The 25,735-nt window shown below is 34.8% G+C and overlaps 5 protein-coding genes across 6 annotated transcripts; 2 read left to right on the forward strand and 3 right to left on the reverse strand.

Annotated features, from left to right (window-relative positions):
• Nucleotides 1–624: 624 nt before the first annotated feature.
• On the reverse strand, nt 625–3,321 carry LOC104725209 (glucan endo-1,3-beta-glucosidase 7). The gene is made up of 4 exons (XM_010443827.3): nt 2,637–3,321; nt 1,885–2,552; nt 1,053–1,382; nt 625–923 (listed from the first exon to the last, which is right to left on the reverse strand). The coding sequence occupies exons 1-4, from the start codon at nt 2,695–2,697 to the stop codon at nt 675–677; spliced, it is 1,308 nt and encodes a 435-aa protein (XP_010442129.2). The 5' UTR covers nt 2,698–3,321; the 3' UTR covers nt 625–674.
• Nucleotides 3,322–6,520: 3,199 nt separating this feature from the next.
• LOC104725210 (uncharacterized) lies at nt 6,521–10,150 on the reverse strand. Of its 2 annotated transcripts, XM_087476610.1 has the most exons (6): nt 9,775–10,063; nt 9,464–9,513; nt 7,755–9,374; nt 7,576–7,672; nt 6,791–7,427; nt 6,521–6,683 (listed from the first exon to the last, which is right to left on the reverse strand). In XM_087476610.1, exons 1-5 carry the CDS (start codon nt 9,890–9,892, stop codon nt 6,820–6,822), a joined length of 2,493 nt encoding a protein of 830 aa, XP_087332736.1. In that variant the 5' UTR covers nt 9,893–10,063; the 3' UTR covers nt 6,521–6,683; nt 6,791–6,819. The 2 variants fall into 2 exon arrangements, with proteins under 2 accessions (XP_087332736.1, XP_010442130.2); XM_010443828.3 differs by having other exon boundaries at nt 6,521–7,427; nt 9,775–10,150.
• A 5,092-nt stretch (nt 10,151–15,242) lies between these two features.
• LOC104728647 (B3 domain-containing protein At5g42700-like) lies at nt 15,243–17,111 on the reverse strand. The gene is made up of 6 exons (XM_087470854.1): nt 16,827–17,111; nt 16,634–16,744; nt 16,501–16,532; nt 16,225–16,405; nt 15,559–15,765; nt 15,243–15,478 (listed from the first exon to the last, which is right to left on the reverse strand). Exons 1-6 carry the CDS (start codon nt 16,959–16,961, stop codon nt 15,431–15,433), a joined length of 714 nt encoding a protein of 237 aa, XP_087326980.1. The 5' UTR covers nt 16,962–17,111; the 3' UTR covers nt 15,243–15,430.
• A 3,038-nt stretch (nt 17,112–20,149) lies between these two features.
• Nucleotides 20,150–21,642, forward strand: LOC147934918 (uncharacterized). Its single transcript, XM_087472847.1, has 2 exons — nt 20,150–20,617; nt 20,875–21,642. The coding sequence occupies exons 1-2, from the start codon at nt 20,150–20,152 to the stop codon at nt 21,640–21,642; spliced, it is 1,236 nt and encodes a 411-aa protein (XP_087328973.1).
• A 261-nt stretch (nt 21,643–21,903) lies between these two features.
• On the forward strand, nt 21,904–25,128 carry LOC104725211 (polyadenylate-binding protein RBP47C'). Its single transcript, XM_010443829.3, has 6 exons — nt 21,904–22,524; nt 23,456–23,924; nt 24,101–24,159; nt 24,251–24,381; nt 24,483–24,579; nt 24,701–25,128. Exons 1-6 carry the CDS (start codon nt 22,153–22,155, stop codon nt 24,869–24,871), a joined length of 1,299 nt encoding a protein of 432 aa, XP_010442131.2. The 5' UTR covers nt 21,904–22,152; the 3' UTR covers nt 24,872–25,128.
• The last annotated feature ends 607 nt before the right edge of the window (nt 25,129–25,735 follow it).

Below are 25,735 nucleotides of genomic sequence, written 5' to 3' on the forward strand. Positions count from 1 at the left end.
TTACAAGGGAGGAGGTCTTGAATCCAAATAATGGGCCTCCGATATATATATCGTATAATAGTTCACATATTGTATATTCCATATCCAAGGACAAAACCCTAACCTACTCTATGTATAAATACTACTCTAAGGAGAATGAATAAACCAACACTTTTACCCAATATTTCACCAAACAAGAAGGAGTGAAGGACCTCACTGAACTTCCGAGTGAAAGGCCCTCCTTGTATCACGGAGACACGGACTATGTCATGGATGAGCTGGAGAAGTTAGGTCAAAAGTATCGTGTAGCTCTAAGGTAAAAGCTTTTTAAAACTTCAAAGTAAGATTTTTCTTTTGTAGAATTGCAGCTTGGATCCATTTACTGGATTCTTAATTGGTTACTTCTACAATTTGGATAGGATTGCGAAGGATCCCGGATTTGAAAGACTATCTTTGTGTACACAAATGGACATATGCTGATGGCTGCCTGTGGACAGAGTTACTCAGGTAATGCTCTGGCTTTGTTTACTTATGTGTCCTGTTTCTCCAAGGAGATGCGCTGTTTCATAGTGGCTACTTGTGACAGAGATCTTAAGTGAAGGATTCGCAAGGTAAAGCTAGTTTAAATTAGTAAGAGACACATAATAGAAGATTAAACATTTCAACTCTTGAAAATCAATGAAGAGATTTCACAACTACATGATCAATGCATACAAAACGAAGACAAACAACATCGATGCCGAAATAGAGAGAGAACGGCATATGTGAGCGAGAGAGGCAGAGCGCGGAGTCGAATTGTGAACATCGGTTTGTCCAGAGTTTTTGTCGGAGGGAGTAACAGGTGAAGGGAGAATCATCTGCGGAGGAGCAGGTAAGGTTTTCCCTGTCGGGGCGGCAGCTGGTGGTAGACGTCGCGTTGTTGGCGACTGTGGAGCCATGGAAGTCTGGGAGACGTAAAAAAAAAAACATATGGTTTGGTTTAGACAAATAAGAGGACATGTAGTGCCTTGCTTGGACTTGCCTCACGTTAAATTAATATCATATAAACCATATGTTCATCAACAAAAACTTACTTGGTTATTGGTAGTCTTGGTGAGCCCGATATCGTAAGTCATGGTAAGATCAGGTTTAAACAACCCGAAGGCTCGTTCTGAACCTTTCCCAGGCTTGAGATTCTCGTCGTACAATGCAAACAAGTATGTCTCGATCACTTTCCCGGGCATAAGTGGCGTCCCGGACCCAGATTTCAAATGAGCAATGAGGTTTTTATTGTAAGCTCTAGCGTTCTCAACTGTTGCACCAGCCTCTTCCGGGTCTCCCTTGTATGGCCACCCAGTCTCAGCGACCATTATCTCTACGTCTTTAAACCCCATCGAGTTTAAAGCTGAATACACCGCATCAACCTTCACAAAACCAAATTTTAACCACCGTAAACCAAAAAACAGATTTGATATCATTTTTTTTCCTTTCTATATTACAAATCAAGTTTTCCGTATTTAGTCTTCTTTCCTGAAAGTATGAATCCATAATTGCAAATTTCAATATCAATTGTGTTCCTTCCACTAACTTTAATAGGTACACTCACTTTGTGTCCTTTACTAATTTACACCACTTTTTCTTTCTAGAGCACAATTTTCACTTTTCATTCATTTGAGGTAACTAAATGTGCTAAGCTTTTTGATTAAGCAAAGTGTTTTGTCAAAATAAAATTACAAGAAAAAATTAATTCAACTTATCAAAAAAAAAAAAAAACTCTACTAATATATCATCTCGTTACCTACTTTAAGTATACATTAAAAAATTCATGAAATATTTTCTGTCCACTTAATATATTTGATTCAGCTATAATAACTTCGATTAAAGTAGCTAAAACTTAAAATATGTCAAAAGTAAGTAAAATAAAACCTGAGCATCGAACATGTTCATATACTTAAGGTTGCTGTTGGGGTCGACACGGCCAGGATAGGTCTGAAACAAGCAATAAGCCAATGTTTCTGGTCTCCGGTCCTCTTGGTACGCGAAAAACGGGTATGGGTTAACCGCAAAAGGTGACCCGGTCTCACTATTAAACTCTAGCAATCCCTTCAATATATCAGCATGCTCCGGTTTAAATACCGCGGTCGAAGGAGGGTCTGACCCGGCCAGAACCGACATTACATGTACCGTCGAGACCTTAATTTTCCCGCCACCAAGAGACGCCGCCTCGAGAGCACTTTGGATATTTTTCATAGCAGGTAGAAGCTGCGACATGAGGGTATTGTCGCCAAAGGTTGTGACCTCGTTCCCAACGGCTATAAGAACAATCTTGCTCGCTGGATAATAAGGTATCACGTTGGTTTCAACCCAGGTTCGGGCGAAACCCGGGTCGGATGCTAAACCGGGTACATCGCCGTTAGATGCCCCGATAACGATCTCGATCCCCGTGTTTGCGAGGGCCTTGATTACAGCCGGGTCGGATCCGTAAAGCCGGACTTTTTGGAAAGTTGTGGACTGAAGAAGCTTTGCACTGGCTGAGGGAGGTGGAAGATTGTCGGCGGTAAGGCCATAGTTTACTCCGAGGAACGGTTGAGACTCTGTTTTGATACATGTGAAAGAATCAGATTTAGAGAAAGTTTTAAATATGAAACTGTAAATGAGTTTTTGAAACTAGAACTTACTTGATAGATGTAAACATGAGGAGAAGAAGAGTATGAGAAATGAATAAACAGAAGCTGCCATGGCTGCTCTGTTTTTGTTGTTTTCTGTGTTCTTTTGAATTTGAATTGTTCTGAGTTGTAACTTTCGTTTGTCCCTATGTTATAGAAAACTATGGGGTTGAACTATAAATATATATGTAGAAAACGACCGACGTTGTTAAGGTAAATGTAATATTTTTAAATTGGTAAAAAGACACGACTACTCTCTTTTGTCTTTTTGATTTGGACCAACGTAAGTTAGTATAATACCTACAAAACTGAAATACATTTCAGACTTTTTTTTCTTTTTCTTTAAGTACTTAATAGTTCCTTTTTCTTGTCAACGTATTTAGTAGTTCTTGTTTAGTAGATTAAATAAGTGGAAAAATCTATGCACCATGCATCCCCTTAATTTTAAATTGGTCAATACAGGATTTATGTACACAGTTCCTTTTTGTTTGGATTATACTAAACGAATTTAGCTTTGGATTTGTCAGAGAAAACCAATATCTCTTTCTTTAGTAAACGAAGACTACTAGTACTACTACTAGTAGATATGAATAAAGAGTGCTTTAAATAACATAACAAAGAACTCGGCATTGTTACCAAAGAGAAAAGAAAAGAAAAAAACTCTTGACACACCTCAAGGAATATTGCTTGTATAATCAGAACATTTCTGACACAGTTTAATTAGTATAATTTTGTTTATAAGCCGACTAGCTGAGTATTTAAAATTTCAAAGGTACCCGGTGAATATAGTCATATAGAGATATACTTCTGACATACATTTAATAGTTTGTTTAGATTTAGAAGTTAAGAATTTGAAATTTCAAATGTACCCGGTGATATAGTTTTATGACTTTATCACTAAAAACTACAAACTCGAGCCAAGAGCATAAACTCGTATTAGCGTTGGATATACTTTTATCTTCTAAATCATTTGATCAGTGGGTTTTACTTTGGTGCTTTAACAATAGTGAACTTGCGGAAAAGTTTATTCACAAATTAAGACTTATAGACTCTCTAAGGAAAAAGATATATACATACAGTACTTGACAAAGAAACAAAATACATCATGGAAATGTTCAAAGTACGTGTTGCATGGAAACTAAAAGAGACAATAAAAGAAGATTAAAACCCTAAAGTGTCTTTAGTTAATTACTTACATGAAAAAGAGAGACAGAAATATTAGAATAAAATAAGATATTCCCACTCTTAATGAAGCATATAAGCACATATATAGTTAATTATTAACTAGTTTAAGTAAATGATGGCTTTATGTTAATTAGATATTCCTTCTCGACTAAGAAATGGAGCAATGCACCGAAGGTGGTGGAGGAGGAGAGCAAGGAATTAGACATTCCAACATCTACCACAAAGATGGAAAAAGAACAATAATAAAGAAGAAGCTGTCGCTGTTGCTGTGGCCTAAGGAAAAGATAAAGCATGTTTTAACTATTATTTTTTTCCTCAGAAAGACGGGGAAATTATTAAAACAAAAGCAACAAAAGGCCTAACATTTGAACCACAATTTTCAAATTTGGGTTGTTTGAATCATTTTGTATTGTAACGTAACTTCCAAAAAATTATCGAGTGGTAGTGGTAGCAATCGTTTCCGAGCAAAATGGTATACGAATTTTCGTGTCGATTGTGTAGTTAAAACTTAAAAGAATACGTAGTTGAATTTAAAATTAGAAAGTTTGAGTTACATTTTAGATTCTACTAGATTAAGATCCGTGCTAGATTCATTAGACCTGGGTTGATTCATTTTATTTATATTGTAATTTTTTATAAAATATAATTTATGTGATTATTTTTAAAAAGTTTTTTTGGATAAAACATTATGCAATAAAATCATATGCTTAATATGATAGCTTGAAAAAAGACATCTATTTTGTAAGTTTTATATTGTTAATGATTCTAGATAAGTACATGTGCTATAACACTGGTTAAATTTTATTTTATACAAAATTTTGTATATTTTATATTTTAAAATAAAAATTTAATATGTTGTATTAGGTTATATATGTTAAGTTATTTGAACAATATATATTCTATATCATGACTTGAATTTCATTATAAGACATAATTTTGTAAATTTGGTTTTTAAAAAGCGTGTTATTATATTATGAGTAATTTAATATATTATTATACTTTTTGTTTTAATATACTTGGTTTCTTGAAATTCTTTCATATTAGAGTAACATATTATTGACATAGCTATAACAAATCAATTTAGATTGTTTATAGTTTCTAATTTTATATCAAGTTTCAATATATTAAAAATATTTCAAAATAAATTATTTAAATTTTATTATATTATATAAAATTATAAAATTCAACAAAAAATATGAAATTGAATTTAAATATTCAAATTTTGAGCCGTTACTCAGTAAAAAAAATAATTCAGTAGATATTATTTTTAAAGAATAATATTTTAAAGCTTGAATATTTTATAGGTTTAACAATTTATATTTGTTTTTAAAAATTCAACTTATGGTATTTCCGGAAATAAAACTATTTTTTAATTATAATAAATAATATGATAATTTATTTGTTTCACAAAATAGACTCATATATAAAAAGGAAAGGTGAAATATAATGATAACTAACAAATTAATATGTTAAGTTAGATATCAAAAGATTTTATTTATTGAATAATTTAATAAAAAAAATTAATATGGTAAGTTAGATGATATGATTTTTTAAAATATTTTCTTTAAGATTTTCGGTATAACCTATTTGTAACCAATTAATCTATCAATTAATATATAACATATTTGTAACTAACTTATTAAAATTATATAGTCTACAAAACAATGTTGTGTACTTCCGTTTTATTATATAGGGGATTTAAAAATTCAACTTATGGTATATCCGGAAATAAAACTATTTTTTAATTATAATAAATAATATGATAATTTATTTGTTTCACAAAATAGACTCATATATAAAAATAAAATGTAAAATATAATGATAACTAACAAATTAATATGTTAAGTTAGATATCAAAAGATTTTATTTATTGAATAATTTAATAAAAAAATTAATATGGTAAGTTAGATGATATGATTTTTTAAAATATTCTCTTTAAGATTTTCGTTATAACCTATTTGTAACCAATTAATCTATCAATTAATATAACATATATGTAATTAACTTATTAAAATTATATAGTCTACAATGTTTTATTATATAGGATGTTCCAAGTCATATTTTGTTATACGTGCGTTTTTGTGGGAATCAGAACGGTTTAAATCTTGGATTTGACGATTTAACCGAAGATCAAACTTAGTAAGACAATTAAAAGCCGTAAGAGAATTACTAATTTTTTTAAAAAATTGACTAAAATCATAAACTTTTTGTACTCATTAAGAATTACAACAGTTTTCTGGTAAACTGGACCGATTCACGGTTCTTAATTCGTGAAACCCAAATATATGTTATTAAAATCTCGAAATATTATTTTTAGTTACTTGTTTTGGGATGAAAAGTTCATTGGTCCTCTTCAACTTTGTTTACTTTTCCCCCACAATATATACACTCAAAAAAAAAAAAAAAAATTGAAAGAGTTCCGGACCTAATTTTGTCCATATATACATTATCAAGTTCAGTTGTTGTTTTTATACTATAGTAGCTGGAATGATCTATAAGTATGTATGTACATTCTCTTCACGAATAAAACTAAAGAATTTTCGAAATCCTATATAGAAAACTGAGAATAAAACTCATATAGATCAAAGGCAAGAATAAAGTGGGGAAGTTTAGCGAAAGATAGTTTTCAAAAGTATAATTAAGAAGTAGATAGTTTGAAATATAATTTGAGAAATGTATACTTTTTGTGTTTATGTTGAAATGAGTAGACGTTTATTTTTCATCAAATACGCACCTATATTCTTATTAGCCACGCAAGAAACTAAAGGGTACACCTACGAATCTGCTATTTTGTTAGTTGTTACATCAATCGCATTGACAGTACACAAAAGACTCTCACTCTGCCCATCGATTCAATTTCCATACCATCATTTGCTGACATAAGGTTGAAAAAAAAAAAAAAAAACATTTTCAGACAAAACATTAACGAAGTGGAATAATGTCTGAAGATAATGATCACCTAAAACGTAACAAGAGCTCACTTTTGACTCGGAGAGAAGAAGAGTCTCGTCTATATGCATATAAGATCTCTTGTTATCTCCTCCAAGAGTCCACTGAAGACTTCCCTCTCTATATCCCTCATAACATCATCTTTCTCAATAAAGGCGAGCATCGAATCGTTCCAACCCATGTCCCACATTGAGTTCAGGTTTGGGTCTTTATGGTGAACATCTCTTTCCAACACGTAATCTTCAACATGTGATACAATGTTGTAATCCCTACCGTAGGCTCGCAGCTTCTCTAACTCTTTGCTCATTTGTCTAATAAGATGGTCCAGCGAGTTTACTTTAGAGGAACTGATGGGCACCTTGACGAAAGGATGTACACTTAACTCTTGAAATCTCCTTTTCCGTTTCATTAGTTCGAAGCCACATTCGAGGATTAGATTCTTGTCTTCTTGATAGTAATCGCTTTCAACGGAGGCGTCATGAAAGACATTTGGAGGAATGTTGAGTTTGAAAAGTGCCTTTGCTGTGTCTAGAAATAGTTGGCTTTTCACAAATATTTTCTTGAGGTTTATTTCATTTTCAGACAATGTCTCTGTGGTTTCTTGTTTCCGGTGTTCTTGTCGCTTCTCCAACAAAGGTAAACCAGCTGCTTCTACCTCCTCTTTGGTTCCTGAAATAATCGAAACTTATTTTGGTTCCATATATATCAAAACAAAATCGCTTACTTGTTGCCTAAAATGCTTGTGGCTCTATCATGAGTGAAGCATGAAGCCTTGGATATGTTTTCAAAACATACATTGTTTTTGTTTGGTTCTTACCTTTACATATTGTCTTGGGTAATCTCTCTGAATTTCCATTAAACTTTGATATTGGAGCTTGTTGATCTATCCCATCCGTGAACATAATCCCATGATGCTGTTCATGAACATCAAGACACAGAGATTAGAGTTAATATATACAGATGGTATGTGAAGTTTATATACAGTAATAAGCTTACGTTTTCTAATGGAGCTTGGCATGTGACTCTCTCCGCGGCAATAAGAAGAATTGAGTCATCTTTGATTCCTCTCTTATGTTCTACCACACTTTTGTTTGATGATTGGACCTCAGCACCTGAAACTTGAGAAGTTTTGATGCATGTCTCTGCTTCTGCCTTCATCTTATTATTATAACTTCTGAGTGACTGATCATGTTTTACATCTGCTTTCTTAATCTCTAGTCGCTTCATTACTTTGCACAATCCTTCATTTTGATTATATATGTCTTGGTTTTTCTTCTCGCGGATCTTGGCTTTATGCACCTCTCCTTCTCTTCCCTTTTGTGTTATTTCAATATGAGAAAAGCTTTTCCTTGGAGCTTTAGCATTGTCTGTGACTGTGAGTGGTAGCTTCTTTTGTATATCCACTGAACTCAAAGGTTTTGGTGATTGATTGGGCTTTACGCTATATTCTCGCTGCAACTTCTCTTTCTTGGTGATCTCTTCTTCCTCAGGTTTATGAAAGATTAGTTTCTTCTCAGAACTAAGTTTCTGTAAAGGCTTCCTCGCGACAAGCTTATCCATATGTTCTGTTGGAGATGGACTCCTGATAGCATTTTTCGTCGTCACTTTTCCATCCTTCTTGTCTGATACTTTGCTCCTTTTTCTACTGTTTGAGAATGAATCATCTTTCTCTCTATCTTTCTGCTGAGACGTGGCTTTGTAGTTTATCTCATTTGCGGTTTGAGTCTCCTTATGTATTACTAAATCCAATGATGTTGACTTCCTTGGTGCCTTCTGTTCACTAGCTTGCGTTACTCTACGCCTTGTGTAATTCTCAACAGATTTAACGGATGCATCCATTTTGTTGTTGGTCTCTTTTTCATCCTCTGGAAACTCTCCTAGTCCCATCAACTTGGCAACAACACTTGGAATCCTTCCTTTCTGAGGTTTTAGTGATCTCTCTTCTGTATCTCCACAACTACTTGTTCTTCTATGTTTGTTCTTCTTATTATCCTCTTGGTAGTTAAGTGCCAATAGTCTCATCTCGATATCTGCCTTTGCAACTTCTTTGATCTTTTGGTAATTTTGGTTATGAGCATACTCTTGATCCTCATCATCATCATTTTCTTCAAGCAGCTTGATTCTGTTTTTCCTCTGTTTATTGGTCGTGTAATCAGAAGCTTGTTGTATGTCTACAAACAAACGAAGAGACTGTTCCAAGTCAATAGCACCTTCCATGAGTTGTTCACCGCATTGTATCGAGTACCTCCCTTTACGAAAACTGAGGCCGTTGCTACATGCTTTAATGATCTGATTCAGTTTTTGAGCTCCCTTTGAAATCTCTTTGATATGAACATGAATCATGGGACTGCTTGAGGAAGGTTGTTGTTGTTGTTGTTGTTGCACCAAAACTTGACTGCTTCTTCTTTCTCCCAAAGATCTCTTTCCTACTTCATGCAAGAAGCTAATGATTGAGGCACTCCCTGAAGGATCTCCTCTTGTAGCTTTTCCAGCATTCTCAAGTGCAAATGCTAAAGCTTTCGAAAGATCGATTTTCTCCATGCTCCGGCCTTTTCCATAAGGAACTAACTGATTTGAAGCCTCTATGCTGCTGCTAGTGAGTTCGTGAAATGTTGTCTGAAAGTAAACAAACCATTTGATATTAACAAGATAATGGAAAGGCTCATTGTGAATATTGAAAGTTCAAAAGATGCTTTATAGCTTACAGATTTTGCTCTGGGTCCCTTAACTCCTCTGTTAATATATGCATAGTTATCTGCAACCACGAAAAAAGAAATTGGCATTACAGAGATTTTTCATGTAATTCTAGATTAATGTTTTTTGGTAATACTTAATAATATAGAAAAAAACTCTATTTAGCCTTGATGAATTGGCAAGGAGCATTTTAGCCTTTGTTGGTTACTTCAACTAGATCTAACTGAGGAAGTCAGGAAATTTTGTAGAAAAGATTCAAGAACCTAGCAAGATACATGCTATCTCTCTTCAGATTCAGTGTTTTGTTCATTGATTATTTTACCTGTTGGTAGGCAGTTCTTAGAGCCTGAAAGCTGTTCCTTCCGAACGCGAAGATCATCCAACAACTTCTGAGCGAAATCGGACCTTTTCATCATCCTCTTTTCGCTATTCGAACTCATTTTCTCTTCTTTTCACTCTTGAGTCCAGAAACAAGAAGACACAGAAAAAAAGACAAGTCTCTGCACGTACATTTAGCTTTAAGGTTTATTTCTAAAGACTCAATACTACACACTTTTTATTTTTATTTTGTTTGGTTTGAGTTGTTTTCTTGACTTAATCTTTGGTTGAAATGGTACTTTCAGTGTTTGGTGAGAAAATTCTAGTAGTGATAGCAAAAAATCTAATTGATAACAATGGAATGTGCGTTTTGAATGATTGACGTGAACGTAAGGCCCTTCTGAGTTAAAATGTGTATTTCTTATAACTTCGATTGCAAGTTAAGCAATGACGAAGGCCTTCCTTTGGGACTTAACTTTCAAGCCTCCCCTCACTCTGCTGGTGCCTTTGTATTTTTTTTTTTGTCAAACTCTGGTGCCTTTGTATTATTATGAACAGAATATTCTAATTTATGCGTACCAAAATATTAAAACTCCAAATGGATTGTGCATGCTATAATATTTTTTTTTCGAGTATTAATGAATTAAGAATTATTAAACATTACTTTCATGTAAATAAAAGGAAAAAATGTCATTTAAATCTCCAAGTTTATATTTTCGTTGATTTAAATCACCAAGTCTGTGTTTGGAGGAAAAAAACACCAACTATTTATTGACTTCGAAATAAATCTCAAACTTTCGTTGACTTAGCCTTTTGAGGCACCACATTAAGTGGTCAAACAGAGCAAATAAACGCGGTTAATTATCCGTTAACGATTCCGTTTATAACAAAACGACGCCGGTCCTATATCTCTAAGACCCCTAAATTGAGAATCGATTTCTCATTTCCTCTAATTGACAAACCCTAATCGATTTCAATTATCCCAAATCAGAAACCCTAATCGATTCTTCAATGACTCCGCGAAAGAAGATCGCTACGCGTCGTCCCAAACGGAAGAAGCCTGATAATGTTGGCGAATCCTCTGCTCACGAGTCTACTGCTCACGGTTCAGTTTCTCCCGAGTCGACTGTTCCCCAATCGGCTGGCGGGGTAAGTACTGCAATTATTCCGTATTTTGTGCCTTAGGTCAGCTTGTTCCTTTAGAAGAGCATGATTCTTGTCCATTTGAAGAATTTGATGCTGTTAGTGGAGATGATTGTGAGGTTGTTGGCGACGAAGATTGTGATGATATTGGGTACGAAGCTGGTGTCGAAGAAGACTTCAACGGAGAGGAAGATGATGATCAGGAGAATGGAAATGGAAACCAAGTATTTGTAGAGGAAGATGGTAACTGTGTTGGTGTAGAAGAAGAATTCTGTGAGGACTTTGAAGCAGAGTTTGGAGAGGCTGTGAGAGAAGAGAAAGACGAGACGAAGATAATGGCCAAGGTGATGAACGTGTAGAAATTGAAGATCCAGAAGTGTTGCTCGAGTTGGGGAAAACTTTTAGCTCACCAGAGGAATTCAAGATAGTTGTTTTGAGATATTCTCTGAAGAGTAGATATGACATTAAGTTGTATAGATCGCAAACTTTGAAGATTGATGCAAAATGTGCTAATACCGATCCTAAGGTTAAGTGTTTGTGGAGATGTTACTGCTCCTACAATAAGAAGAAACACAAGATGCAAAACAAGGTATATGAGAGTAAGCATATATGTGTGAGATCAGGTTTTAGTCACATGTTAAAGCGAGGAACGATAGCTTGGTTATTTGCGGATAGGTTGAGATAGAATCTGAAGATCAGACCGAGAGAGATGGCTGCAAAGATTAAGAGAAATTTCAATCTAGAAGTTAGTGAAGAACAATGTTCTAAAGCTAAGTCAAGAGTGAGGCGAGAAGCAAAGGCTGGTCATCAAGAGCATTTCTCACGGATATGGGATTATCAAGCAGAGATTTTGCGATCAAATCCAGGATCAATTTTTGAGATAGAGACTATTCCTGGTCCAACAGTTGGGAGATTACAAAGGTTCTATCGGTTATTTGTGTGTTTTCAATAACAAAGGAGTTCTTGGAAGCGGACATCGGAGTAGATGGTGCATTTCTGAAATGGGACATCAAGGGACATCTCTTGGCTGCTGTTGGAAGAGATGGAGACAACAGGATAGTTCCACTTGGTTGGGCAGTGGTTGAGATAGAGAATGATGACAATTGGGATTGGTTTATGAAGTTACTCTCTACTTCATTGGGTCTTGAGGAGGGAAGACAAATAGCTATCATTTCTGACAAACAATCGGTTAGTTAAAGGCATACTTTAATTTATTATGTTATCATCAAACATTTTAACATGTGTTTCATTGATTTGCAGGGTCTTGTTAAAGCCATCAAGAACGTTCTCCCACAAGCTGAGCATCGTCTTTGTGCTAAACATATCATGGAGAATTGGAAGAGAGACAGTCATGATTTAGAACTTCAACGTCTGTTCTGGAAGATTGCTCGAAGCTACACCACAGGATAGTATCGTAAACATATGGAGGCATTACAGAAGTATAACCCAGGTGCATTTAATTCTCTGCTACGCACCAATCCGATGACATGGTCTAGAGCCTTCTTTAGGGTAGGTACGCATTGCAATGATAACTTGAACAACCTTAGTGAGTCTTTTAATAGAACCATATGCCAAGCTAGGAGGAAACCATTGCTAGAGATGCTTGAGGATATTAGGAGGCAATGTATGGTGCGGAATGAGAAGAGGTACATAATCGCTGGAAGGTTGCAGACAAGATTCACAAAGAGAGCTCATTTAGAGATAGAGAATATGATAGCAGAGTCTCAGTTTTGCATCAGAAGCATGGCTAGGCACAATCAACATGAGGTCCAATTGGGAGATGAAACTTATTCTGTGGACATGAATGCGCTTACATGTGGATGCATAAAGTGGCAGATGACAGGTATTCCTTGTGTCCATGATGCTTCTGTGATCATAGGTAGGAGACAGAAAGTTGAAGATTACGTTGTTGACTGGTACACAACAAGATTGTGGCGTGAAACATATAGAGATGGTATTCACCCTGTCCAAGGTCAGAACGAATGCCCTAGAATGAATATATTAGGAGTCTTGCCACCACCTTGGAGAAAAGGAAATCCGGGTAGACCAAATAACCATGCGAGGAGGAAAGGTAGGTATGAAACTGCCTCTTCATCAAGCAACACAAGACTGCCACACAATGGAAGAGTCATGACTTGTAGCAACTGCAAACAAGAAGGACACAATAGGTTATCTTGTACAAACCCGACAGTTGAAGCTCCAGCTGCAAGACCAAGAGGTCGACCACAGAAGAATCAGGTTTGATGCATTTGTTTATTTAATATTACGAGACTTTAACACCATGGAAGAAACCGTTTATCAGGTTTTCATACTTTTTAAAACAGGAACCAAGGAACGCATTGTTTGGCCAAGGACGATCACATCCATCTACACACGGTTCATCACAGCCAGATTCTCAAGGAGGCTCAATGCCACCTTCACACGGTTCATCACCGACAGCTTCTCAAGGAGGCTCAATGCCACCTACACACGGTTCATCACAGCCAGCTACACAAGGAGGATCACTACCAGCTTCACAAGGAGGATCACAACCAGCTTCCCAAAGAGGACCACAACCATCCTCACAAAGGAAGAAGAGACAAAGGAAACAATCAACACAAGAGAGGGCATCAACATCAACACAGTGGGAACCTCCTCAAGCTCCACAGCGTGAACAAGGACTAGGAGGCTGGAGATCATGGTTTGAATGCTCAAGCTAGAGTGTATGACATGACATGGTGTATTTTTTTTTTTTTTTGTGTTTGGTCAATGACCTTTCATGTTTGTTGCGGTCTAACATTGTACGCTTTTGTTGTCAAAACGATTTGTTCTCTTTTGTTGTATGCCTACTTTAATAATTAAGACTTAAAACATTCACCAACATACGAACAAGAGCATTTGTCATCAACACCAACAAGAGCATTTGTCATTAACGATTTACGATTAGAGCAAGATGCATTACACACACTAATAACCAAGAGCAAACGAACCAAAGTTTGTTTGCTTTGCTTTAACAACCACTAGGTAAGCAATGCCAATTGAGACAAAACAAAGAAAAACAAAACACACTTTCAACAACTTTTTAAACTTGCGGATTTCCATTTTGTTCCACAATGCTTCTTCCTTCAAGTCTTGTAAAGCACCAATCAACTCATTAACATCGGTTTTTGTTTTGACAATCTCATTGGCCATAAGTCCTTATTTTGGTAACGCATCTTGAACTTCTTCATACACAGCATCCTCGACCCACTTAAACAAGTGACCCTGTTGCAAAAACAAACACCATTACTTACCATTGCATAAATAATCAACATTGAACTTCTTAGTGACTGCTTACATCTCTTTTTTTTGTCCACGAGCTTGGCTCTCTTTTTGTTATACACCGGAAGAACGGTCGACCAGGATTCTCTTCAGTTCTCGATGTAAAGATCGTTACACCAGCTCCACAAACACACTTCAATAGCACTCCACGGTCGAACGAAGCTACCAACGATGTCTATGAGCTAGAACTCATCTCGTCAACTCGAAGAAGAAGAGAGAAATTGAAGAATTGAGATAATTGAAATCGAATAGGGTTTTTCAATTGGGGGAAATGAGAAATCGATTCTCAATTTAGGGGTTTTAGAGATATAGAACCGGCATCGTTTTGTTATAAACGGAAATCGTTAACGGATAATTAACCGCGTTTATTTGCTCCGTTTGACCACTTAACGTGGTGCCTCAAAAGGCTAAGTCAACGAAAGTTTGGAATTTATTTCGAAGTCAAGAAAGAGTTGGTGTTTTTTTCCTCCAAACACAGACTTGGTGATTTAAATCAACGAAAATATAAACTTGGGGATTTAAATGACATTTTTCCCGTAAATAAAATATAGAGAAATACCCTTCACCATCTAAAGAGGTAAGGTAAAAAAAAAACATATAATTTTTTGTCCCTACAATATTTACATCTTGAATTAGTATTGCTAGATGAATATCAGGAAGATCTTACAAAATGATTACACAGTTACAAAAAAAAAAAAAAAAAAAAAAACTAATTCAAGATGTATAGATTGGTGACAAAAAGACAAGTAGTGGCATCATTAAAGTAATACTCTTTCAGTTTCCTAAAGAGTGTCATTTTTACACATTTCACACAAATTTTTTAAAATTAGAATTACACATGTTTGCCTTATTTAACAAGTAGTTTTAGGAGTAAACTAAGAAATTTAGTGTAAAAAACACATTGGAAATGTAAAATAACACTTTTTGTAAAACAAAAAAATTTCACTAAAATGATATTTTTTTGTGAAACCGAAGAAGTAGAATTTAAACATAAAAACCAAATTTAGTGTTTATCTCCCATTCCCAAGATTAGAAGAATTTTACACCTTGAGTAATGGAAATAACCACTTCCAAGTTCCAAAACATTGTTAACCATATATCAGATTTTAGCGGTGAAGAGCACAATTAGCCTAGAGTTATAGCTTCTTACATACAAAAGACAAAAAGGGCAATAAAGTTCTAACTCGGGGCATTTCCAAATTCTTGACATGATCAGCTCATATCTCTGAGCTTTCTCCAGAACTTCCAACTCTTGTAATGTAAACCTGATACAACGTTGATCATCAGTTTCAGCATTAGTTGCCCAAGATTGGTTAGCGAGGCAACATAAAGGTTTTTTACAAACCTTGAAAGCGGTAGAGCGAACTAACTCGAAGATAAGAGTGTCCCCATACGCTAGATTGTGAGCAATCGCGAACCCCATCCATCCACCACTAAGTCCAGTCCTTTTCGCTAAGTGGATGGCCTCATACTCCTCCCCTTCTTCATCTATCAAAGTTATGACACCATCATGTTTCCCGAGGTGGGATCTACAGAACTGAACTGGAAGACCCTGATTGTAACATAAAAAATATACAAGTTAATAAGATTCAATGCTACAACCATAGAAGAGACTTGATTAACCAGAGAAACGCCCAAAACCTAGACCTTAGAGACAAATCCAGAATGATGTTCTTGAGCTGGAAAAGCTAAAAATTCCCTGCACCATCCCTAGGCTATTATAACATAGTCCAGCTCTAGCCTCTAGACATAACCGTCCTGACATTATTATCTCGAACTCATCGGATTAAAAGCCATACTTTTCCAAGTAACACGCAATGCAAAGACTGGTGATGGACTCTAAGCAAACAGACTAGATAGGTTATATAAATAGCTAGACAGTTTTGTAACACGAATCGACGCAAAGACCAGCAATGGACTTTTTAACCAAACATAACAAAAATTAAGCACTGTAAGTTAAGTTTTTTTTTTTTTTTTTTTTTTTTGTTTGTGTGTAAAAAAGTTGATTTACCAGCCAGAAGCCACCAGAAACATGTGACTGAAGCATAGATTTAACAAAACTTGGGTAATCACTCCCCAAATCAGCCTGAAATTTCTCAGCTCTTGCAATAGCCTCGTCTCTGATTTCGTCAGAAACATAAACCCGATTCGACAAGTCTCTCCTTTTACTCACCCCCCCCCCCCCCCCCCCCCTAAACAAAAAAAAAAAAACCCAAATCAAGTTGTACAATTTCAAAAAGATAAGATCTTTAGAGATGAAAAAGATCAGATCTTTAAGCAATTTCACCTTCTGCGATTCAGAACTCGTTGGAGATCAACCTGCAAAAACAAAAAAAAACACCCAATTTTATAAAACGAGCTAAAACCCTAAAAATCAAGAAAAAAAAAAAAAAAAAAAAACAAGAATCAAGAAGACTTGCTTCTCTGTAAACAGGAGTATAAGAAGAATTAGAGAGACGGCTAGATCGACGAACAATCACCATCTGCTTCTCAGCCTTCTCTGGTGTCCGAGGAATACATCTCTTCTTCATCTGTCAACAACACAAAAGACTTTAAATCGATACGATCTATGATTGTGTGAACAGAGTAGAGAGAAGAGAAAGGATTCAAAACTGGGGAAGTCTTGAGAGAAGTTGGATTGAGATTTTGACAGAGTTTTGGAAGATTCAGAGCTTCCATTCGTTTCTTGTTCTCTTCCACTCTTTTCAGACGAAACTCTTCGTAGTTCGATTGTTTCGCGACCACCATTTTTGGGGTTTTCTTCTTCAGAGAGAAGCTCAACTCTGTTTTTTTGTTTTTGTTTTCCTATTCTCTGAAATGAAGCAAAACCCCCTAACTGACCGTTCGGAGCTCAGTGATTTGAATTTGTGGGTACTACTGACTACTGAGTACTGAGTTGAGTTCCATAAAAAAAATGAAGAGTCAAAAGAATGATTCTACCAAAACAAAACAAATGTTTGGGCCTTATAGTGGGCTATGGACTGAGGAACAATTGTCTTTAGAGATAAAATAAACCCAATAGTATCTACAACCAAATTTCAAGGAAAAAAAAAATGTTACTTCACTTGATTTCAAAATAATTAATTTAAGACTAGTGTTATCATCAATTTATTTTAAAAAAATATTTTCAGAATTATAGTGATGAAAATATCCATTTTACGTAAAATTATAAGGGACATTTGCAAAAAAAACATCTTTTATACCCTTTTTATATACAAAATGACTAAATTTTAAACCTAAACTCCAAATACTAAATCATACCTTCAAAATTATACCAAAAAAATAAAATAGAAAATCTAAATCTAAAAACTTTAAAAAAAAAAAAAATTTAACATATTGTAATCTTATTATATAAAGCTTGATGTCAAAGTTACTCATTAACGAGATCGTGACAGACATGTGCCAATTGTATCGATAAGATGTTGACACATGTCCAGATTACTGCTTAACATGATAGTGATATGTGTCAAATTAACGATTTTAGATTTGGACATATGTCTAAGTTAATCGCTAGAAAAAAAAAAAGAAATTATAAAAATATTTACCAAAAAAAACTAATCCAAAAGCAAAAAGGAAATATTTACCTATCACGGTAAATAAATAAAGCATATGTCTTATTATATAAAGATATATATTAAGTGTTATCTCATATCAAATCAAAACCTTAAGTACGCTATAATATTTTGAACAAGAATGAGACAAATACGAACCATGCAAGATCAAAAAACCTTGCTAGCAAAAAAAAAAGGGTATCATGAGTGATGATCAGATTGCTATGATCGAATTTGCACCTCATTTATGGCTGAATTTAACTATGCTTCATATATGGGTAAACAAACTAAATCAATGTGTAAGTACAATATTTATATAATGCTACACATATATCTTCGACTACTTCCACCTATCTGACTATTTTCACATCTATGAATAATAAACATCATATTATTTTAAATTTTTTAATGATTTCATTGTCTAATATATTTTACCAAAATACAGGGTTCCCAAATTACAACTTCGCAACTTAGACGATGGTAAGGACTTTTATTCTAATTGTCTTAAATAATTTTGGATGACGAATCTAAGTACTATCAATATTTGTTTATTCATTCTTTTTAGTATTCTAATTTAATTATGTTGTAGCATTTTCAGATTTTAGTTATATTATTTAGTTTAATTTGATTTTCTTATTAGAAATTTGTGATATTATAAAATAAAATTTGTAGATTATTTTGACTTTCTTTTTTATTTTTCAGTTAAAGATATGTAAGATATTTATTTATTTATTCCTTTTAAAATAAATATTTTAAATTTCTTATGTAGTCGTATTTTTAGATTTTTTATTTATATTTATATTTTATATCTATAAATTATCTAAGACTCATATATCATCTTGGTTATAATTTTTATTTTTTGAACTGTCTTTTAATTTTTCAAATTTTATTGGATTGGTCATTAATTCATTGCAATCGTGTAGATATGTTTTCCTATTTTTTCATCCAAAATATTTATTGAGTAAACAATTCCAGTGGTTAAACAAAATGTCACTACAAATTTTAATGGTGAAAAGAAACTACGTCAAATTGAAAGTAAAGAGACAAAAAATGGTTTAATTTGTTCACATATACATTTTATAGGTGGTGATAAAAAAAATATTTTAACAGTAAAATATTTTAGGGTGAAATAACACATTATTAGTGGTAAAACATAGAGTAAAAATGTACATGTATGCTAATAAGATGACGCTTTGATCTTTTGATTTCATGAAAAATCTTTTGTGAATAAATTGTTGAACGTTTTTGAAATTTGACAATAATAATATTCGTAATAGATAATGTTTGAAAAATATTTTGGAGGTCGATTATTTAGCTTTAGCTTATTGTAAGAATTGTAATAATAATTATAAAATATAAAAATATAAATTAGTGTATTAAAGTTAAAACCTCTCTCTCACGAAAAATATTTATCTATTTATTTTCGGAAAATATGTTTCTCTTTATAAAACTATTTCTATATTATTACAAATTTTAATTTTATTAAATTATTTTAAATCCCGCACATCGTGCGCATCATAATCTACTTATGTATAAGAGGGGGAAAAATGAAAATGACCAAAAAAATATTTTTAAAAAAGAGTATCTACGAAATGATATTTCTAACAATTCTCTATATTTTTTAAGAAATTTTTTTAAGATAAAATACTTTTTTTCTTTTAGAATTAGCAATATACTTTATTATTTTCTTATAATAATAAAATTATATAATTTCCTTATGATAATCTTAATTTTTTTGAAAGTTGTTTTAGTTTTATGTGTGTTTTTAATTAAAATATCTTAATGGATGGACGTAGTACATGTCATCGTGATCACGTGAACTACCAACTAAGAATCTAAGAGGGGGTTATTGGTTCTATGATTTTAATGGATTTGAAAATCCAAACAAAAATCATATGTTATTCAATTGTATATGGATTTAGAAATCACTTCTCCAATAACAGTCCCTAAGATAATTTGAACTTACCATTACTAAAATAAATCAAGTGTAAATTGAAGACCAATCATACCAAACCAAATTTTATTAAATGAAACCAAAACTAAACCAAATTACAAATAGCTTAAAGTTTAAACTGATTTCTACTTTTGATAGAACCGAAAACCATAAAAAAGAAATTGAACAAAAACCGAAAACTAAACTTGGTTAAAGATAAAAGTAATGTGTTTGGTATTCTTAGAGAACTGAATAGTTGGTATTCTAAGTTTTTGTCACTAGGAGGAAAAGAAGTGTTGATCAAAGTTATTGCTACTTCCCTACTTACTTATACAATGTCCTGTTTTTTGCTACATAAAAAAATTACCACTCATCTTACAAGACAAATACGGAAGTTTTGGTGGTCTAGAGCCAAAGACAAACATAAGATACGTTGGGTTGCATGGAGTAAGATGACCAGGCCAAATCAATACGGAGGATTGGGTTTAAAAGATCTTCATCACTTTAATATTGCTTTGCTGGCGAAACAGGCTTGGAGGATGCTCCAAGAACCACAGTCTCTCCTTAGACGAGTCTTCCAAGCAAAGTATTTCTCAAAATCTGAATTGATGGATGCAAATTTTGGACATCGTCCTAGCCACGCCTGGAGAAGTTTTTACCAAGGTATACAACTTATTAAGAAAGGATTAAAGTGGAGAATAGGGGATGGCAATATTGTTAAGATATGGCACGATCAATGGATTGACAATCCTCCTTGCCCAACTAGGAGTGTACACCAACACCAACAAGATCTCAACTCTCTAAAAGTGGCAGATCTCATGAAACCTAACTCATCACAATGGAGTTCAGAGAGACTTCAGGATTTAATACATCCAGAAGACATCAATCACATTTGGAAGATCAGACCGCACATCTCTAAGGTACCTGACACTCTAACTTTGATCATTACAAAGAATGAACATTACAATGTAAGGTCGGGTTACCACCAACTTACAAAAATAAGCTCATAAGCTTATCCAATGGTTAAAAAAGTATGGAGCTCTTTGTGGTCTTTAAATAATCCACCGAAGATAAAAAAAATTTTGGTGGAGAGCTCTCCATAATGCTCTTCCAGTTGCTGAGACATTAGCATCAAGACGCATTAAGGTTCTAAGAGACTGCAATCTATGTGGTGAAGCACAAGAATCTATTATCCACCTTCTTTTCCAGTGCAAAAATAGCAAGAGAAATATGGGAGCTTTCATTAGTTCCCATTAACCCATATCAGTTTGATTCTATCTGCTCTCTTGTTGAGTTCATTCAAAGGTTGCTTTCTCATAAAGATGAGGATTCACCAAAAGATTACATTTTCCCGTTCATTGGCTCGCAAATCTGGAAAGCATGCAATGATCTTCTGTATAATAACAAAAGATGGGCAATCCCAAATATTATAAATAAAGCCCTCATGGATCGTAAAGTATGGAGGGAGGCTAATAGCGGTTCAAGGCTTCACGTAGAAGCAAGCAGGGAGAAAGAAAAGAGTCATGTTTCCACTAAATATATTGGCTTAAACCAAACCAATTCATTTTGCTGGTATACAGATGGATCATGGCTCAACAATAATAGCAAAGCTGGAATCGGATGGACTCTGCATAATGCTCAAGGCAAATGTATCCTGAAGGGATTTTCATCAGTTGAACCCACCAGCTCAGCTCTTGAAGCCGAAGCTATTGCACTTAGGGAAGCACTCCTTCAGATCAAGCATCTTGACTACCATCCAGTTACCTTATGTGAAGACTCAAATGTTATATATACATATTTGGAAAAGGTTCAAAAACAAGACCGTCCACTGGAAGATATTGCAGTAGATCATAGATACTTGGAGGACATACTTGCTTTGAGTGATAGTCTACATCAGTTTAGATATGTTGATAGAAATTGTAATGTATTGGCTGATATAGGCTAGAATTAAGAATTCTCCTATGGTTATCTCTTGGATTTGTTAATGTTGTAAAACTGATGTATTTATACCCCTTTACAATAGAAATGTTGGCTGACAAAAAAAAAACTTGGTTAGAGGTTACTTGGGCTATCATACTAAGTGGTACTTACCAATTCTAATTTCTAAACTAGCCTAATCTAAACCGAATAATAATCAAACAAAACCGGTAGCACTTAGGAATTAGGATACACACTACAAAACAGCAATAGTATCAATCTTGAGGGCGAGTGAGCGCGTAAAAAGTGGAAATAGAACGTGCGTGGAATCTAATCGCACGACCAAGATTAAACAAAAGGTGAATCATCAATCAAATCCCTAATGGTTTTACATACACAAACCAAGTCATAAAAAACCTAACTAGGGCAACACAAGAGTATCAAAGCCTCGTCTTTGCACTTTTGCATTGAAACATATGTAGCAAAAAAAAACCCCTAATTCCGCCACTAATTCCAACCACACGAAACCACGACAATAATGGCAGACACCACCACCAAGGTTCAATCTCCAGAAACAACCACGGTGGTTGATGACGAGAACCAACGGGTAACAACATCGCCGCCGCCGCCAGCACCACAACAACCACAATGGAAAGGGATGAGGTACCCTTCTCCTATGGTAATGCCACATCACATGATGTATGCTCCACCACCTTATCCTCCTTATCATCATCATCATCTTCACCCTCATCATCCGTTTTATCACCCGCACCATCACCACTACCATCAGTCTCGTGGTAACAAGCATCAGAATGCTTCGAATACTGAGAATAAGACTATTTGGGTTGGTGATTTGCTTTATTGGATGGATGAGAATTATCTTAATTCTGCCTTTTCTTCTTCTGGAGAGGTCTGGTTTCACTCTTTCTCTCTCTCGACTCTGTTACTAAAGTTGTTCAAAGTTTTGGTTTTTATGTCTTTTGACTTTTGTAATATTGATCTTAGTAATGTTTGGTTGCTTGCACTAGTTGTTTAGTGTATCTTGATGTGTTTTCTCTGTCGGCCAGGTCTGGTTCTTTATTTACTTACCTTCCCAAAACCCTCTGTTACGAAAGCTATCTAAAGTTTTGGTTTTTATGTGTTGACTTTTGCAATATTGATGTTAGTAAAGTTTGGTTGCTACCACTAGTTGTTTGGTGTATCTTGGTTTGCTAAAGTTGTCTAATTTCTCAGGATAAAGTATGATTCTTTAATGAATTTGTTTTCATGAAAGTATCTATGGTGTCACAGTATTTGTCTGAGTCTGATATGTTATTCAAGTGTTCGTTTTGATGTGTTGACTTTTGCAATTTTGATGTTTTTTGTAGCTTTTTTTAGAATACAATGTTGTTAAAGCTTGGTTGCTTCTACCAGTTTTCCTGTTTATCTTTGTCAGCATCAAAAGTATTTATCTTTGAAGGTTTTTGCTGCTGTAATGTATACTAATATATTGAAAGTGCCCAGTGAATGGCCTATTATGGTGTCACAGTACTCGAGTCTATCTTCCTTTCTAAATTTGTCTGAGTGTAATATGCTAATCAAATCTTCTTTTTGATGTGTTTGACTTATGCAAGTTTGATGTTTTGGTAGCTTTGTTAGACTTCCACCTGTTGTCCTGTGTGTCAGCATAAGTATGACTCTTTGTTTTTGCTAATGTGAAGTATATTAAGCCTGAAACTGTCCAGTGAATGGTTTAAGGTGTCACAGAAATCGAGTTCATTTTCATTCTTTAATCTGTAATGTTATCACTTGAAGCATGTTTTTTTGGTTATTTTACATTGATCCTCTTTTTTATGATGTAGATTTCGTCGGTTAAGGTTATCCGCAATAAGCACAATGGTTCATCTGAAGGCTATGGGTTTGTGGAGTTTGTTTCCCACGATGTTGCGGAGAAGGTGTTGCAGGAATTCAATGGTGAAACAATGATAAATGCCGAGCAACCTTTCCGTTTAAACTGGGCTAGTTTTAGCACCGGTGAAAAGCGTTTAGAGAGTGGTCCTGATCTCTCGATTTTTGTGGGAGACTTAGCGCCACAAGTCACTGATACTTTGTTGGAAAAACTATTTTCTGAGAAATATCCATCTGTCAAGAATGCAAAAGTTGTCATAGATGGCATCTCTGGTCGATCAAAGGGTTATGGCTTTGTGAGATTTGGAGATGATAGTGAGAGGAGCAAAGCTATGTTGGAGATGAATGGCGTGAAATGTTCTAGCCGCGCTATGCGAATTGGTCCTGCAACCCCTAGGAAGCCAAGTGGTTATCACCACCAAGGTATATTGTCTGATCTTTTATCTTTCCTTACCAAACCATGTGTTTTATATCTAATGGTTGTGTCCTGAGTACTTGCATTTCATCTTTAATCAACAATTGCTTGTGACTTGTGAGGAACATGTTCTTGTTACTTCCAGTACCTTTCCAGTCTCTTAATATTTGTTTGGACTTTGCAGGTGGGTATATGTCGAATGGTGGCTTGCCCCGACATGATGGTGAATCATTGAACACAACAGTAATTATTTTTCCTTGGTTTCCCTGTTTTGTCTTGGTTGTGACTGTGGAAAGATGGGTATGATCTTTATCCTTGCATGTTTATATTGCAGATATTTGTTGGAGGACTTGATTCTAGTGTCACAGACGAAGATCTTAGACAACCTTTTACTGCTTTTGGTGATATAGTCTCTGTCAAGATACCTATTGGCAGAGGATGTGGATTCATTCAGTTTGTGAACAGGTAAACATTTATGCAGCACTGAAGCTATGAATGTGGATGTTGACTCTCTATTCCTTGACATGTCACCCGTTTTGATATTGGTACTTGACATTTTGTTGCAGAGAAAATGCAGAGGAGGCTTTAGAGAAATTAAATGGGTCTCTGATTGGTAAACAAACTGTTCGCCTTTCTTGGGGTCATAATACTGGCAATAAACAGGTAACTCTTCTATATCCTGTGTTACTATTTACATTGTTTGGTTTAGTCATTTCTGGTTTGGTTTATATGATCCGACGTAGTTTCAAAATCTCTGACCAAAGATGTATTGGTGCTTTTTCAGCCTAGAGGTGAGTATGCAGAGCATTGGGTTGACCACCCATACTATGGAGGACAATTTTACAATGGTTATGGATACATGGTACCGCCACATGTTGACCAGAGAATGTATGCTGCTGCACCTTATGGAGGTTATCCGGTTTACGGTGGTCATCAGCAACAACAAGTAAGCTGAGAAGAACAATAAAAGAAGTTAGTAGGTATGAAGACAACAAGAATTGTCTTTCTTCTTCTCTCTCTCTATCCTCTCTCCTTGGTTTAGCTCCCTAGGCAATGAATTTTGATAAAACCATAGTGCTACTTAATTTTTATTTAGGGATTTTGATTGGATTGATTTATTCAATTTGATTCTCAGATGCTTCTTATATTATGGAACTTTAAGTGGTCGATGATTTAGTTGTGGTTTGGGGATTTGATAAGTCCTGCTTTTTATATGTGGTTTCTCATACTAGTGAGTTAGAATAGTCTTGAAATTAGTTTATCATTAGGCTTTAAGTGATAACCAAAAAAAACTCAACATAACACCAAACACGACAAGGTAAGTGAAGACACCCATTTACTACTTACTGTAAATCGTGAGTTGATTCAGAACTCAGAAGTGTTGTCTTTGAAGCCAACATGGATGGGGTTTCATATATCCTAAAAACATATAAGCGCCAGACATTTCCTGAAAACCTGTGTAGCCTACTGCACCAAATGTTAGGTTTCAGAACCGTATCCTCTTTATTCTCTTCTACCATAAGATGCAGACTATAACCAGATCCTAATGTGAAGCTTTCTCACGATCTCATGGCGATCAGATACGAAGGTCTCATCTCTCATGTCTGACACTTCCGAGTTCCGACGACATACAACATTAAGCATGAGGAAAAATACAAACATCTCTATAGCTACTTAAGAAAGACATCCATAACAGCAAACCATCTACTACAATCGTTGTATAAATCTCAATACGAGAATCGCTTAGAACGAAGGGGCAGCTTCTTTGAGAATGTGCTAGTGTTTTGACCACTGAGCTTTGTTCAGAAATGTTTTTGTG

This window comes from Camelina sativa, chromosome 11, assembly GCF_030686135.1.
Source record: "Camelina sativa cultivar CO46 ecotype springtype chromosome 11, ASM3068613v1".
In the NCBI taxonomy this organism is placed as follows: domain Eukaryota; kingdom Viridiplantae; phylum Streptophyta; class Magnoliopsida; order Brassicales; family Brassicaceae; genus Camelina; species Camelina sativa.